This window comes from Pelmatolapia mariae, linkage group LG15, assembly GCF_036321145.2.
Source record: "Pelmatolapia mariae isolate MD_Pm_ZW linkage group LG15, Pm_UMD_F_2, whole genome shotgun sequence".
Classification (NCBI taxonomy): domain Eukaryota; kingdom Metazoa; phylum Chordata; class Actinopteri; order Cichliformes; family Cichlidae; genus Pelmatolapia; species Pelmatolapia mariae.
In genome coordinates this window covers 10,022,933-10,039,655 of record NC_086240.1, presented here as the reverse complement: position 1 = coordinate 10,039,655, position 16,723 = coordinate 10,022,933, and the positions used below count along the sequence as shown (strand labels likewise).

The following is a 16,723-nucleotide window of genomic DNA, read 5'->3' as shown; positions in this document are numbered from 1 at the left end:
TCTGCTTGACATTAGGCCTCAAACAAAGACACAAAACACTAACTTGACTCTAAATAGAAGAAACTGGCAGCTTTTTCTGTTCTGTGCTTATATTTGACACACATGCTTCTCTTTGTGCAAACACACATCGCACTATAAGGGTAACCTAGCACACAATGATTGGACAGCACAGTGATGATGCTGGGAGATCCTATACGAAGCAACACAGAAACACTGAGAACTTTAAACATTGATTATATTGAGATAAGCAGCCGACCCAGTCTAGATAAAGGCGAGCAGCTGGGACCGCTGCTGCACCAAAAACAGGTTTCAGTGTGTGTGTGTGTGTGTGATGTCTTTACTTATACTGGTCAATAGACTTTAGTCAACACATGATTGAAAGGTGTTACACATGAAATAAAAACAGTGTTTCATCTTTATTCCTCTGAAGCAGCTGCATTATAACCAATCTGCTCCTTTGTGGCCTTTAAAACAGCTTAAATAACTGTTGTTATATTTGTTTCTGCTCCTCTTGGACAGACGACTCTTGAAAAGACATTTTTGAATTTCAATGTGACTTTAACTGGATAAATATGGGATATATAAACGTCTGCAACAAACTGATTCCAGCTTCTACCTCATGATAGGAATGTTTTTGTGGCTCAAGATGACCTGATATCTTTCATGATGGAGACATTTGACACATGTTTCACATATTATAGACCAACAAGTTATTCATAGCAGTTTAAATACGGGGAGTCACTTTTGGGCCCAGCAGATAAAACAGAGCCAATATTTGCTTCTTTATTTAAGTGACGTGTGTCACAGATGTGACCTAGTAAAGTGTAACTGAACATTAGTAACGTTATTAACACTCTCAGCTCGTCCTTGTTCCAGACCTGAAGATCCTCTTCTTTCATTCAGCAGCAGCTTCAGGTCTCTGATGGTCCAGGCTTGTTGTTGGGAAACAGCCCTGCTGGGATGATGGTGTCCTCACAGAAACAGTCAGTGATGCTGTTGATCTCCATCACAGAGCACGTCCCAGTCTGCAGGCTCAGTCCTGCAGGGCCTCGCTGGCTTCCTGACTCCACCCAGTCAACAACAGGAAGTGTTTGCAGGAACAAAGTGAGGCTGTGGTCAAACAGGAGTTTTTATCTCCTGGCTCTGACTCTCACTGCGGCCCCGCTGCTGTGTCAACATGTGTTTGTGCTAAACAATGATGGAAAGTGTTAGAAATGACTTGTTGGCCTCTGATCTGTCACAAACAGCTGAAACGTGTCTCTCATGAGTCACATGAAGGTTTCTGACAGAAAGGACAAAAAGTAGCTGCAGTCAGTTTGTGTCATTTTTAGATTTATTCATCTGGGAGAAAAATCTGAGGGACATTAAAATGTGTTTTTCAACAGAGACAAGAACATAAATATAACGTCACAGGTAAATGAAGATATTTCAAGTAAACAGCTGGACTGATCAGGTCCAAACACAGAGTGATCAACAAACAGCTGTCATATCTTTATATATAAGCTCTTTATAAATGCTGTTCACTGCAGTCTGTTTCCTAATAATGTCAAACTGTTAGAAACACAGAAACATGGTCTTTGTTCACATAAACCTGTCTGGGATCCTTTGTTGTTCTTTTGATGCAGAGTTACATTATAAATATAAAGAGTTATTTCAGAGTCTCATCAGTTTTCCTGCATGTCTTTATTGAACACATCAGCAGGGCTGAAGCTCTCATGTTAAACACACACTGATCTATGGACACGTTCATGTGTTTCTAACAGAACCAGGCTGTTATCAGCTGCACTAACATGATGTCACACACACTGAATGTAACAGTGACATCATCACACAATCAGCTGTGATTGTTTCACTGTCATCAAACTAGTCAACAGGAAGTAGAATCAATAGAAACCAATCATTTACTGACAGCATGTCTGATGGAAATAAGTGCAGATTATGTATGAAGTATAACTGCACACAGTAACTGTGTTACAATAAGGACTTAACAGCGCCCTCTGCTGGAGTGTTTCAGTACTGCGTTAACTAGAATACACCACCTCCTCCTCCTCCTCACACCACCTGCTACAGCTCTACTCTTCTATGACTACAGTCATCCACAGCACTGATGTGAGGTCACATGGTTCATATGTAAGGAGCACAGAGACGTGCTAGCAGCTGACCTCAGGTCAGTTTAATGACTGTGAACAGCAGCTGTGTTCTTGTCACTGTGACAGGGAGACACTCTCAGACACAGCGCTCATGTCAGCTTGTTCTCATGCAGGAGGATCAGGAGCTCCATGTTTGTCTTCATGTTTGAATCATGATGTGTTTGTGCCATCAGAGTCTGTCATGAGTACTCAGGGTTTCACAGCAGCTCTTCTGGATGCTGACGAGGACTCCAACCTCATGTTTCACCTCTCTGAGCTTCTGATGTCTGTGAACACTCGTGTTTCTTCTCTGGGCTCATCTGGACAAAAACACCTTTCTGTGTTTGGCTCCAGCCTCATTGTGACTGACAGGAAGTGTGTTATCCATGAGCTTCTTTGTTTCCTGCTGTGTTTCCTGTCTGTGGACAAACACGAGTGTTTCAGCTGAGGACTTGGTTCCTTCCACCTGTCCATACAGGACATCACGCTGTCTTTTCTCTTTAAATGCAGCTCCAGGTCCTTCCACGTGCTGTATTTGTGCAGTTTGTAGTGTGTCCTGGGAAACGTAGCACACATGGTGTTCTTCTGCTGTTTCCTCCTTTCACTGAGTGTGAAACACTGACGCTGTGCTGTTGTTCACAGAGCTGATTCTAGCTGCAGCTGGACTCTGTCATCTAACTGAATGTGTTGGTGCTGATCACGGGGCTCTGAGGGGGGAGCAGCAGGAGGACTCTGGACATTTATTACAGGTAATAACTCTGATTTTTCTGTGTATTATGAACTAAATGTATCCTGATACACACAGAGATGGATGAGCAGAGGTCACATGATGAAAGAACAAACATGGAGTCTTTGATTTATTTAGATATTTATTGATGAATGCAAACAAACCCTGACACTGAACCATCGTCCAGCAGAACAAACCTGATCACATGACCTGCTGACCCAAACAGTGAAAAGCTCCATGGCAACAACAACAAACAGCCTCACATATGTTAACAGAGGCTGTTAGAAGCACAGAGTCTTTACAGTCTTTCTCCTGTTTGTACACAGATCTCTGCACATCTTCATCACAGTTACTCACAGACGTGCAGAGTGTGTGGATATCAAAGCTAAGTTTCCACCATGTTTGTAGTCTGTACTGGGACTCATGGAGCATCTCTCTATGAGCACTCAGTGCTTTAAACAGTGAGTCCCAGTTTAACCAGCAGGCTTCACACCACACATCACACAGACATGGAAACTTCAAACCCTCAGACTGAAGTCACTGGCAGTCTCTTGCACCAGCGACTGCGCTAACAAACACACAGCAAACAGTGAAGGTTTGGTAGAGAAAGCTGGTTGGGTAATACCAAGTATGCGGAGGAGGAGGCGGGGTTACATTACTAGATGATTAAACATGAAACTATTTTGCTGGTAATAATTGAAACGATTAAAGAAAATCAAGATAATTCATCATTTTATAAACTGGAATGATGAAATTATATTGGCTGGATCTGATTATTGGGGGGTCATGACCCCCGTAACCCCCCTGGAAATTACGCGCCTGGTCCTGAGGTCAAATCCACCATCTTTGTTTCAGTGCTTCATGTTCTCCCGTGTTTGTGTGCGTCCTCTCCGGTACTCCGGCTTCCTCCCACAGTCCAAACACATGCAGTTAGTGGGGTCAGGTTAACTGTGAGTGGTTGTGTCTCTCTGTGTTATTCCACCTTAATCAATGACTTCCTGTTAGCATTAAGTGCTTCTGTAGGACTGATGTCATTTTCATGGTTGGATCATTTAAATGAAGCTGGACTCAGATGCAGTAAATAAGTTGATTGATCATTAATGAATAAAGCTGGTCAAATCCATCACGTGGACACATGTGATTGTGTAGTATTGATCCAATGCTGGTATTAGTGCTGGATCAATAACACTGGATGGATGCGTTCAGCATGGAGCCCTGAGCTGTGTTACAGACAAACATGAAACTGACAGGTCTGTGTCATTCACAGTCTGTAACACTTCTAAACAACAGAGGCTGACCCAAGTGCCTCAGAGCCAGGCACGCTCACATCACAGCTCTCTAAAGAAGTTTCAAAATAAGAGCTGAAAGCTGTGTTTGCTTGTGTTAGCTTATTATTGTGGAGACTAACATTCAGTGATCATGTGTTCAGACTCATAATGATTACTCTCAGAAATCCTGATCTTTGTATTTACTGTGTGTTGGATCAATAACTGAGATTCATCGTATCACACAGCTGTGCTGCTGCTGCTGGTGATGTCAGCACATCTGGAACAATACAAGGTATCTGCTACCAGACTGAGCAGGACGTGAGACCTGTGGACTGTTTAAAGCTGTCCCTCCACAGCTCACTCAGACCTGATCCACACCTCAGTGAGATTCTCTGACTTCCTCAGTAGAGACAGAAACCATTCAGATCTGGGACCATCAGCTGACTGATGATGTCACACAGACTGTGTTTTTCAGGAACAGTGATTCTGATGTGAGCCTGCTAGCTGACAGCAGACCTGATGAAACCACATGTTGACATCTGTGAGGACAGACTGGACTCTTTGACTGCACCTTGGTTCTCCTCAGAGGTCTGTACAGGAGCATGTCCACCCCCACTGAAGATCTCAGTCACTGTGAAACATAGAAAGCTGCTTGTGTGGCCTCTGCCTCACATGTAGATGCAGCTACAGGTTTCTCTGTCAGTCAGACTGAAACAGTGTCCTGATGCTGCATCATTCAGCTCTGTGCCCCAGTCAGCATCACTGTGTCTCCCAATGTCAGTGTTTCTTTTCCTGTAACACTCAGCACAGGCTCAGCTGGTATCCAGTGTTGGACTTTCAGCTGCTGTGATAGATCCTCTAACATAGATCAGCTCTGCTACATGTTGTTAGATCAGTGCAGCTGCCTGTCATGTCCTGATGTTTCTCTGGGTCAGCAGCTTCTCCATCAGAGGTTCACATGGAGCTGATCCAGTATCTCCAGTAACTGTGTTCTGTGCCTCACTGGTTCATCCTTCTGTCTGTGTGACGTCAGTCAGATGTTAAACTCTGTAATCTTCACTGTGTCACAGAGTTCAGTGAGTCCCGTTATTCACAGGATCAATCAAATCATCAGAGATGATCAGCAATCAGTGGTGCCAACAGCGCCTCCTGTGGTGAGAGGATGCAATAATGCAATGTAGCATTTTTACACTGAACACTTCCAGTCATGGAAACTGTGTGTTGGATCTGTGTGACGTTGCTTTCTTGTGTTGCTTTCTTGGTTAGAGTTCCTCACAAATGTCCAGATGATTCTTCTAATGAGGCGTCGACCATGTTTTCAGTTCTTTGGAAGAAAACGTCGCCCTTTGCCATCCTTACTTTTCTTTGACTTCTTCAAATGCAGCTGAACTCCAGCTGGTATTTGATTGGACTCTGCAGCTGTTTCTGGTCATCAGTTCATTCCTGCAAACCTCTGAACCTGAACAACAATGATGCTGCATTGCTGGCTGATCCCAAAAGCTTGATTCTGTTCATCTGGACGTTTTCACGTTTGCTCACTGATCAGGTGACTTCTTCAGTCTCAGCTGACTGCAGCTTTACAACCTTACAAACAGCACATTTGCACAATGACTGGAACCAGCAGCACCTGATATATATGATACTAATATAATACATATACATATATAATCCATACTAATGATGAAGGAACTGAGCTCACAGTGTTCATTCAGTGAACTACTCAGTTTATTTTGGGCCTCAGAAATGCTCACTCTGTTTGTACATCACTGTCAGCAATAGACTCATTCTGCTGTGTGGACAGGAACACATGTGACATCACTTCCTGTTTGTTTGTGACTGAAGAGGAAGAAGTTTACAAGGAATCGTTTAGAAGAGTTTCAAACATCAACTGATTGAATCCATGAATGTGAAAACGTGTTTGTGAGTGAAAGAGACAGACATGTACAGACTGAACTGTTCAACAGTCAGAGTGTTTCTCTAACAGGAGACACTCTTTACACTCAGCACAGGGACACTGAGGAACCAGGAGACCAGAACATAAACCCAGGATAAAGAGTTTGAGTGAATGTGGTGTTGAAGGTGTGGAGGTGGATCAGAGTGTCAGAGGAGACTCTGTAGAAGGACAGAGTGCCAGCAGGACAGTCCACATACACTGCTGCTCTGTTAGAGACAGAGGAGGAGGAGGAGGAGGAGGTGGATGTTTTTATCTTATTGTGATAGACAGAACGAGGACCATCATCATCACAGCTCAGACTCCAGGACTGATCATTGTGTCCAAACTCACAGTCATCACTGCCTCCTTTCCTTCTGATGCTTCTGTAACTCACTGATATATAAACGTCTCCTCTCCACTCGACCTCCCAGTAACAGCGACCAGTCAGACCATTTCTACACAGCAGCTGATAATCATCAAATCTGTCTGGATGATCAGGATATGACTGAACCTCCTCCACATGTGTCACCTTCCTGTTGTTGTCAGACAGTTGGAGCTTTGTGTTCACTGTGTTTGTGTTGATTGTGAGTTGACAGGAATCTGATGGAGAGAACAAACACAATCCAGCTGCAGTTATTGATCCATCATCTGTTCATTGATTGACACTTTGATGATGACTCCTGACATGATGAAGATGGTTGAATGTGTGCTGCTTTGTTTTCATGAATCCCATTAAAAACACACTTACACTTCCTCAGACCTGGTCTCAACCATCGGACTCCAGCAGGCTCCGCCCTGAAAGGAGGAGGGGTCAGAGCAGTCAGCATGCACACATGGACATTACATGGCTCTCATACACACACTGTTACACACTGAGCTCAAAGCTCGGCTCCACTGTTTGATTCAAAGAAATCTACATTTATTTATCAGCACATTTAAAAACAGGTTGAGCCAAAGTGCTGCACAGAGTAGAGATAAAATAGGAAACATACACAGTAATTACTATAAAGACTCGTCAGAATTGAAAGCTACAGAGTACAAATGTGTTTCCAACCGGGTTTTAAAAATGTCGAGTGTTGGTGACGACCTGATGTGAAGGGCGACTGTTCCAGAGTTTGGCTGCAGCCATCGATAAAGCTCACCTCTGTTTTTACGTCTAGTTCTGGTCAGAAGCTGCTTATCTGCAGACCTGAGGGCTCGACTTGGATTATTTTTGTTAAAGAGAGATAAGATGGAGCCAATCCACTCAGAGATTTAAAGACAAACAACAAGATCTGGAAGTGGATTCTACGACGTACTGGTAACCAGTGAAAAAAGCTGGTGATGGGTCGTCTAGCACAGAGCCACCGCTGGAACCAGTGTGTGTGTGTGTGTGTGTGTGTGTGTGTGTGTTCCAGATGTGACCCTGTGACCCCAAAGCTGGTGCTAAGTGTCCAGCGGTCCCTCTAACAAAGGACTCTTATACTTAACCAGAGACAGAGTAGGTGTCCTCCTATACCATAAATCAGTAAGAGAAGGTACGACCTCTCTCATGACCCCAAGTTGTGTGTGCATGCCAGAGCACTCTGGAAAGCACACAGAGTCTTTACAGACTACTAAGGATCAAACCTCTATCATTATGCAATCGATTATCAAACTCTAAGCATATATGAGTAAATATTTCTAAGCATAAATGACAATCAGCAACATAAACCTTATAGCTGGTTTTAATAACAGAATTTGTTTCTCAAATGAGAAAGAGCTATCGAGAAACACTCCTAAATCTTTAGTTCTGAACTTTTCCAGTGGGCCAAGGTCAACATTATCTGCTAATGCTAAATAGGCTGCCATTATTAACTAATGCTAACTTGATGCTAATTTTAAGGCAAATACGCATTAGAACCTAATGCTCATATCGTTTTCCTTTGCATTATAACAATGTGAGCAGCTAATACTAAGAAGGCTGCTGTTATTAGCTAATGCTAATTTAATGCGAGTTAGCATCTTTGCATTATAACGATGTGGGGAGTTAATGCTAAGTATGCTGCCATTAGCGGCTAATTCTAATTAGGGGTGAATAATTATTACCAGCTAATGCTAATATCGTTTTCTCTTCCCTTTTAACAATGTGAGCAGCTAATGGTAGGTAGGCGGATGCTAGCAGCTAATGCTAATTTGATGTGAATTACCATTATATTAGTGAGGAGTTAATGCGACGTAGACAACCATTAGTGGGTAATGCTAGTTTTTGGTGAATAAGCATTGGCAACTAATGCTAATACAATGTGAGCAGCTAATTCTAAGTAGTTTGCCGTTATTAGCTAATGCTAATTTATCCGCTAATGCTAACAATGTTTTTTCTTACATTTTAACAATACGAGTAGCTAATGCTTATACTATTTTTCCTTCCATTTTAACAATGTGATGTGTGTTACCGTTAATAACTATTGCTAATTTGATGTGAATTAGTATTATCAATAATGCTAACTATTTTCCTTTGCATTATAACGATGTGAGGAGCTAATGCTAAGAAGGCTGCTGTTATTAGCTAATGTTGATTTGACACGACTTAGCATCATCCGTTAATGCTAACTCTTTTCCCTTGCATTATAACAATGTGAGCAGCTAATGCTAAGAAGGCTTCTATTATTAGCTAATGCTAATTTGACGCGAGTTAGCATAACCCGATAATGCTAACACTTTTCCCTTCCCTTTTAATAATGTTTGCAGCTCGTGCTAGGTAAGCTGATGCTAGCAGCTAATGCTAATTTTAGGTTAAGAGGAATTGGCAGCTAATGCTAATACCATATTTTCTTGCTTGATAACAATGTGACCAGCTAATGCTAAGTAAGTTGCCGTTATTAGCTAATGCTAATTTATCCGCTAATGCTAACAATGTTTTTTCTTACATTTTAACAATATGAGTAGCTAATGCTTATACTATTTTTCCTTCCATTTTAACAATTTGATGTGTGTTACCTTTAATAACTATTGCTAATTTGATGGGAATTAGCATTATCAATAATGCTAACTATTTTCCTTTGCATTATAACGATGTGAGGAGCTAATGCTAAGAAGGCTGCTGTTATTAACTAATGCTAATTTAATGCAAGTTAGCATCATCTGCATTATAACGATGTGAGGAGTTAATGCTAAGTATGCTGCCATTAGCGGCTAATGCTAATTTTAGGAGAATAGGAATTGGCAGCTAATGCTAATACCATATTTTGTAATTTGACATGAATAAGCATCATCCGTTAATGCTAACTCTTTCCCCTTGCATTATAACAATGTGAACAGCTAATGGTAAGAAGGCTGCTGTTATTAGCTAATGCTAATTTGATACGAGTTAGCATTACCCAATAATGCTAACACTTTTCCCTTCCCTTTTAACAATGTGATCAGCTGGTGCTAGGTAGGCTGATGCTAGCAGCTAATGCTAATTTGATATGAATTAGCATTATATTAGTGAGGAATTTAAGTAAATAGGAATTGGCAGCTGATCCTAATACCATATTTTCTTGCTTTATAACAATGTGACCAGCTAATGCTAAGTAGGTTGCCGTAATTAGCTAATACTAATTTGAGGTGAATTAGCATTATCCGCCTATGCTAACAATGTTTTTTCTTACTCTTTAACAGTACGAGTAGCTAATGTGAACACTTTTTTTATTCAATTTTAACTTTTCCCCTGCGATGCAAAGCGTTAATGCTAAATAGGACGCCATTAGTGGCTAATTCTAATTTAAGATGAAAGAGCATTAGAAGCTAATGCTAATACCATATTTTCTTGCTTTAAATCAATATCAGTAGTTGATGCTAGGTACGTAGCCATTATTCGCTAGTGCTAATTTAGGTGGATTAGCATTATACACTACTGCTAACAATGTTTTTGCCAACTCTTTTCCCTTGCATTATAACAATATGAGCAGTTAATGCTAAGAAGGCTGCCATTATTAGGTAATGGTAATTTGATGGTTGTTAGCATTATCCGCTACTGCTAGCAATGTTTTATCTTATTTTTTATTACATTTTAACAATAGCAACAGCTAATGCTAACACTACTTTTATTTCAGTTAAGCCTATTTAGCATTAATGAACTTCATTTATCATTAAGAAGTTAGTGGCTAACGCTAATTTTAAGCGAATAAGCAACTAATGCTAATACCATATTCTCTTGATTTCCCAACAATGTGAGCAGCTAATACTAAGCAGTTTGCCGTTATTAGCTAATGCTAATTTATCCACTAAAGTTAACAATGTTTTTTTCTTATATTTTAACAATATGAGTAGCTAATGCTTATACTATTTTTCCTTCCATTTTAACAATGTGATGTGTGTTACCGTTAATAACTATTGCCAATTTGATGTGAATTAGCATTATCAAATAATGCTAACTATTTTCCTTTGCATTATAACGATGTGAGGAGTTAATGCTAAGTAGACTGCCATTACTTGCTAATGCTAATTTGACGTGAATTAGCATTATCCGCTTATGCTAACAATGTTTTTTCTTACATTTAACAATGCGTCATTAGTGGCTAATTCTAATTTGAGATGAAAAACCATTAACAGCTAATGGTCATACTGTTTGCTTTGTAAGAATGACAGAAGGTTATGATACGAAGTCTACCGTTATTAACTAATGCTAATTTGATGAGAATTAGCATTATCCAATAATATATTCCCCTGCATTATAACGATGTCAGGAGTTAATGCTAAGTAGGCTGCCATTAGGGGGTAACTAATTAGGGGTGAATCATTATTAGCAGCTAATGCTAATACCGTTTTTTCTATCCTTATAACAATATGAGCAGCTAATGCTAATTTGATGTAAATTAGCATTATATTAGGGAGGCGTTAATGCTAAGTAGGCTGCAGCTAAAGGTAATTTGAGGTGAATAAGCACTAGTAGCTAATGCTAATACCCTTTTCTCTTGTATTATAATGATGTGACCTTAATGCTAAATAGGCTGCCATGAGTGACTCTTTTCCCTTGCATTATAATTGCAATAGCTGCTCAAGTTGTAGAAAGCAAAGGAAAACAGTATTAGATTAGCTGCTAAATGTGCACTTGAGAAAAAATTTATTGTGAATTCAGTTGTGAATCTAGAGTTTCCAGTATTTAAGCTTCCATTTCCAAATGTTAGCTGCTCCTGTCTGCCTCTGTCACACACACAGACTGAAATGATTCACAGCCTTGTTTCATCCTTCTGTCACTGTCACTGTGGACATACAGCATGGGAAACATACACATGGCTGACACTTTATTAGGTACACAGTGGCATCTATCTCAGGTACACCTGTGACCTAAATGTCCCTGCAAACAGACTCCTTGGAGACCCCTACATAAATATCCATGTACTATCCAGCTAGACTAGTGTGTCTGTCCCTGAAAATATTCCTGCATGTGTGATTGTTCGTGTCTCATCTACAGGAAACAAACAGGAAGTGAGTGAAGGACACAGGAAATGTTTCCAGCTCTTCCTCCTCTATCAGACATTCTCTCCATACCTGAGAGTGTCCAGTCTCCAGCCTGGATCCTTCAGTCCAGCCGACAGCAGCTTCATGCCTGTGTCCCCTGGATGATTGTAGCTCAGGTCCAGCTCTCTCAGATGGGAGGGGTTGGAGCTCAGAGCTGAGGCCAGAGAAGTACAGCCTTCCTCTGTGATCAGACAGCCTGACAGACTGCAGACACACAAAACATCTCAAGCTGTTTAACAGAGTAAGGTAACAGCCTCCAATATTAGAGAGAAAGCCCCAAAAATCAGACAATCGACTGTGAGCAGCACTTGGTGATGGTGGGAAGGAAGAACTCCCTTTGACACAAAGATCCTCCCAGTGAAAACAGGCTCCAGGAGGAGCATCTACCATGACTGGTTGCAGGGTGAGGGCAAAGAGAAGAGATGAGCTCAGAGAGACAAGAACAAAACACAAACTAAGGAGAGAGAAGACAAAAGTTAAGGACATGCAGTAGTGACATATAAAAGCATCAGGAGTGAAAAGAGGGGAGAAGAAAGCAGAGCATCATGGGAAGTCCACCAACAGCCTGAGCCTATAGCAGCATAACTAAGGGATGGTTCAGGGTCACCTGATCCAGCTCGAACTATAAGCTTTATCAGAAAGGAAAGTTTGAAGCTGATCTTCAAAGTAGAGAGGGTGTCTGTCTCCTGAACTCAAACTGGGAGCTGCTTCCACACCCAGTCCAACATAGCCAGGCTTTCTTTGCTGCTTTGACAAAACCTCAAATCCCAGTCAGAGATGATGAGCATCATCACAGTGATGATCATTCTCTGTTAACCCAGGCTTTCTGCTTCAGGATCTGTGCACGCTCACAGAACAAGGAGACCATTAAACATCATTTCACTAAATGGATGGACTGAGCTCAGCCTACAGATGAACTGGTGCCAGAGATCATAAAGAACATCAAACAGTCAAATTCAACACTTTAGATGGAAATATGAGATTAATGCTGCAGACAATCATGAACCTGCTGAATTCATGAACATCAAGAATGCAGCGAGTGGTAAAATAAAGATTTGACCTCAGTGTTTCTGTCTATTCCTAACATATTCCTAACATGATAGCTGCACTTTAGAGCTCTAAAACTGGAACTGACACATATTTAAACTCTACATGTTACTCAGTACATTCAGTTCTGACACTCGCCCACAGTCCAACAAAGGAAACATGGAGATCACATCAGTTTGTCACCAAAGTCTAATTTGGAAGAAGAACACATGAGCTGTAGAAAAAGGAGAGACTACGAAAAGCCACGGCGCTACAACCTGCACCAGCTGTTGGTCTCTCAGGAGACTACTGGGCGTGGCAGTAGTAGAAGTATACTACAGTACTCTGATCACTGATAGGATAGTAGGGGTGGGTTTTAATAATCGATTTATCGATTAAAATCGATTCTGGCTTGGATAACGTGAAATCGATTCATTAAAATCCTGAATCGATTTTTATAAATTTATTTTGCATGAAACACCAGAATCTCAGGTGAAACCTCACAAAATTTCAACAACCACCAAACAGCTAAGACAGTAAATGAGAGCAGGTACACGGATTCTGCACAAAGACGTAAACACACAGCGCGGATCCGCGGATCACAATCAGTGAGATGTCGCCTTTTTCACCTGACGGCACGGACACGGTCGGGGCTGAAAGCCGACAGCTCGCTGATTCTGCTGTGTCGACGCCCTTTTTGCGCTGATTCTAAAGCTGTTAGTTTGATCTCTCTCCAAACAATATTGACCAAACCAGCAGCAAAAGAAGATCCAAACTGCGCTTCACATAAACATCGTCATGAATTTCCTCTGACTTTTACTGTTTAGCTTCCACCAGGATAAAATCACACTTCATGCACAGCTCTCTCTCTCTCTCTCTCTGTACTTCAAGAACAGTTTCCCGTCTAAAAATCTGTTTTCTTCTGAATCTGATCTGAATTATAATATTTCTGACTGTCACAATTTCCCAGATTCAAATCGAATCAAATTGAATCGATTCGGGACCTTGTGAATCGGAAACGAATCGATTCTAGAAATCAGTGACGATACCCAGCCCTATAGGATAGATTTATGTAGATATACAACTTTGTGTTTAACATTACTGCATTATAGTACTGTGATCTTTGTCCTTATATATGGTTATGTTTGCTATACTGACGTATGCATATAACTGGATATGTAACTTATCTATTCATCTTATTTGTCATGTATTTGCATTGTGTACTTCCTTTTTGTAAGAAACCACACACGTGATCACAGCCACAGGAATCAATCAGTGAAAGAATAAAGTGCCTCAAACCGAACCTTAAGCTCCTTATTCCACACGCTGCGATCATTTGGCCTTCAGTGGTGTTCTGGCTGACACACCGGAGTGACCGGAGTGCTAAAGAGTGAATCAGACACACCAGTGTCATCCCTGATATCTCCACTACATTTAATCGTCCTTCAGCCTGTGGCTGCAGTTAGCTGGTCTGCTAGTTAGCCGGTGTGCTAGTTAGCCGCTCGCTAGTTAGCTGGTGTGCTAGTTAGCCGGTTCGCTAGTCAGCTGGTGTGCTAGTTAGCCAGTGTGCTAGTTAGCCAGTTCGCTAGTTAGCTGGTCTGCTACTTAGCTGGTTTGCTAGATAGCTGGTTTGCTAGTTAGCTGGGATCTAACTTACTAGAACATTTGATGCTAAACTGTCTAAACTGTGTGAGCAGCTTTCGTGGCTGCTCTGTGTTACTCTCCAGCCTCTCTTTAACTCAGTCCTCTCAGTTTTTTCCTCCTTACAAACTAGAAAACCTTCTTTTTCAGCTTCTTCACACCTGAGCTGTGGCTAAGCTACCAGCATGCAGGCCCGGTGTGTCTCACTCAACATTTACACTCATCACCCAGACTAACAGCACTCCACATGTTCACCACTAGGAGGTGCTAAAAGACCACATACAGTGAGATTATCACTAAATGTCTGCTGTGTCTGACGGTGACTTGGGTTTTTACTAACTGGCTACATGAGCACGATTAGCTGCAGTTCTATCTTTGTAAAAGAGACTCAGCAGGAGATTAGAACCAAACAGAAACATTTCTTCTTTTTCTGCAGCACCAGCTGAATGCATGGAGCCTAAACTCCAGTGACAATGAGACACATACAGTGTGACTACTGTGACTTCACAGCTGGGCCTCATTCACTGACATTAGTCAGATATGACTGAATCTATATCACACTTAAAGCTTTCTGCAAAATGAAAGAATCAGTGAAAACACAAACTCTGAACACAACCTGATCCAGACCAGATTATAGGTTCAGCATCAGTAACCACGGTGATGTAGCCAGGTAAACACCGAGCATTTATGCTCACAATCACTCCAGTTAACCCAGCATGCATGTTTTTGGACTGTGGGAGGAAGCAGACTGAAGACAACCTACACAGGTCACACTATCACCCTTATTTACAGAGTTATAATTTAATTAGGTGATAAAGTAAAGAAAATAAATATTTTAATAAATAAATATTCATAAATGAACTATTATTCAAGTAAGTAAGTAAAATATATTTATATAGCACATAATCTCGTTTGTATAGAAATGTCTGCAGCTGCTTGTTCAAAGAGTCAGTGGAGTCTAGACAGCGTAAAGACAACAGCAGGGAGTTCCACAGCCTCGGTGCCTGAAAAGCTCGATCCACACGTGTGGTGAACCGAGTCTGTGGGACCAACTGAGGAGCTTCACCATGTACAGCTCTAAAAGTTATGACTGAAATGTTAAAATGTTAAAATGAACCCTAAAATTTAGTGGCAACCAATGAAGAGAAGCCAAAACTGGAGTAATGTGTGACTCTTGTTTGTGCCAGTTAAAAGTCTCGCTGCAGCATTCTGTACAGTGTGAAGCTCCAGAGCTGATTTGTTGAGACAAGTAAAAAGACCATTACAATAATTCAAGTGAGAAGAGATAGAAGCATGAAGAATCATCTCAAGTTCTGCCTTTGACACCAGTCTGAGTTCAAACATGTTTAATAAATCATTAACTTGAAATCTAAATATAAATGGTGAATTTTAATAATAATGGGTTGCATTTATATAGCGCTTTTCGGGGCCCTCAAAGCGCTTTACAATGCCACTATTCATTCACTGGTGGAGGCAGCTACAGTTGTAGCCACAGCTGCCCTTGGGCAGACTGACAGAAGCGAGGCTGCCATATCGCACCATCACTAAAAAATAAAACCCTGAAGTTTTATGTTGATATAAAATGGATGCAGGATCTGTAATTTTGGAGTGATACATTGAAGAATAGAGTATTGGCTACTTAAAAATTTGTTCAAAAGTAAATAAAAATTTTAAATCTTGTCAAGTCTGTAGACAAAAATAAAGTTAAAGTTCATGTTGTAATACATTTTTTAAAAATCAGAATAATTCAGTTCGTCCTCCAACGTTACCTAAAGCTCTGCAACTTTGGCTTCTCTTTTAACTTGATGAACTTAATTAAAAATCGTAATATAATTAATTAATTAAAATTAATTAAAAACATTAAAAGTTAAGTCCAGGGTGTAAATATTAGGTATCTGCTGTTAGATCCAGTGAAATAAGTTAGAAATATTACACCAAAGAGATATTCATTCATTAGAACTCAGACTTTACTCGTACTGCAGAGCTGAGGCTAGAGACACTTTACTTAATAAAATGTGAATACATTCTAAAAACTCTGGTTTAAAATGTTTCTCTCTCGCCGTCATCCTGAAACTTCCCCCTCTTCCTAAACAACCAAATGTCATGTTGCTATATCATATTTTTGATTGGTCGACATGGTGCATTTTTCCACCAACAGGAAAGGGATGATTTGGGGTTTTTTTGCTCATAAGCAGAGAGTGCTCGCTGCGCTGTCCTTAGACAGTAAAAGTGACAAAACTACTGAGGAAAAAACGCCACATATATCTTGTTTATCATGACTCTGGTTTTACGTGGCCTATCAACACAGTTTATAAACTGGTATATGTCACCTTGCTGCTTTGTCTCTAAGTGGTCATGTGATTGGCTTACCATGACTACTTTATTCTTCCTCAGTCAAACAGCAGCACTCATGCGATTGTTTTGCCCCCTTAGCTCCAGGTGTTGTGCCAGAAAGTGATCGTCTGCCAGAAAGTGATCGCCGTCCGCAGGAGTGCTTAAAGCCATAGCGCCCAGATTACTTACAGCTACTTCCGTG

At 40.9% G+C, this 16,723-nt stretch overlaps 1 protein-coding gene across 1 annotated transcript in view; it reads right to left on the bottom strand.

Annotated features, from left to right (window-relative positions):
- LOC135933816 (protein NLRC3-like) overlaps positions 1-16,723 on the bottom strand; it is a 225,038-nt gene that overhangs the window by 193,568 nt on the left and 14,747 nt on the right. The window contains exon 9 of the mRNA XM_065472017.1: positions 11,551-11,724. Within this exon, the coding sequence (XP_065328089.1) occupies positions 11,551-11,724 (174 nt within the window). The remainder of the gene's footprint in view (positions 1-11,550; positions 11,725-16,723) is intronic.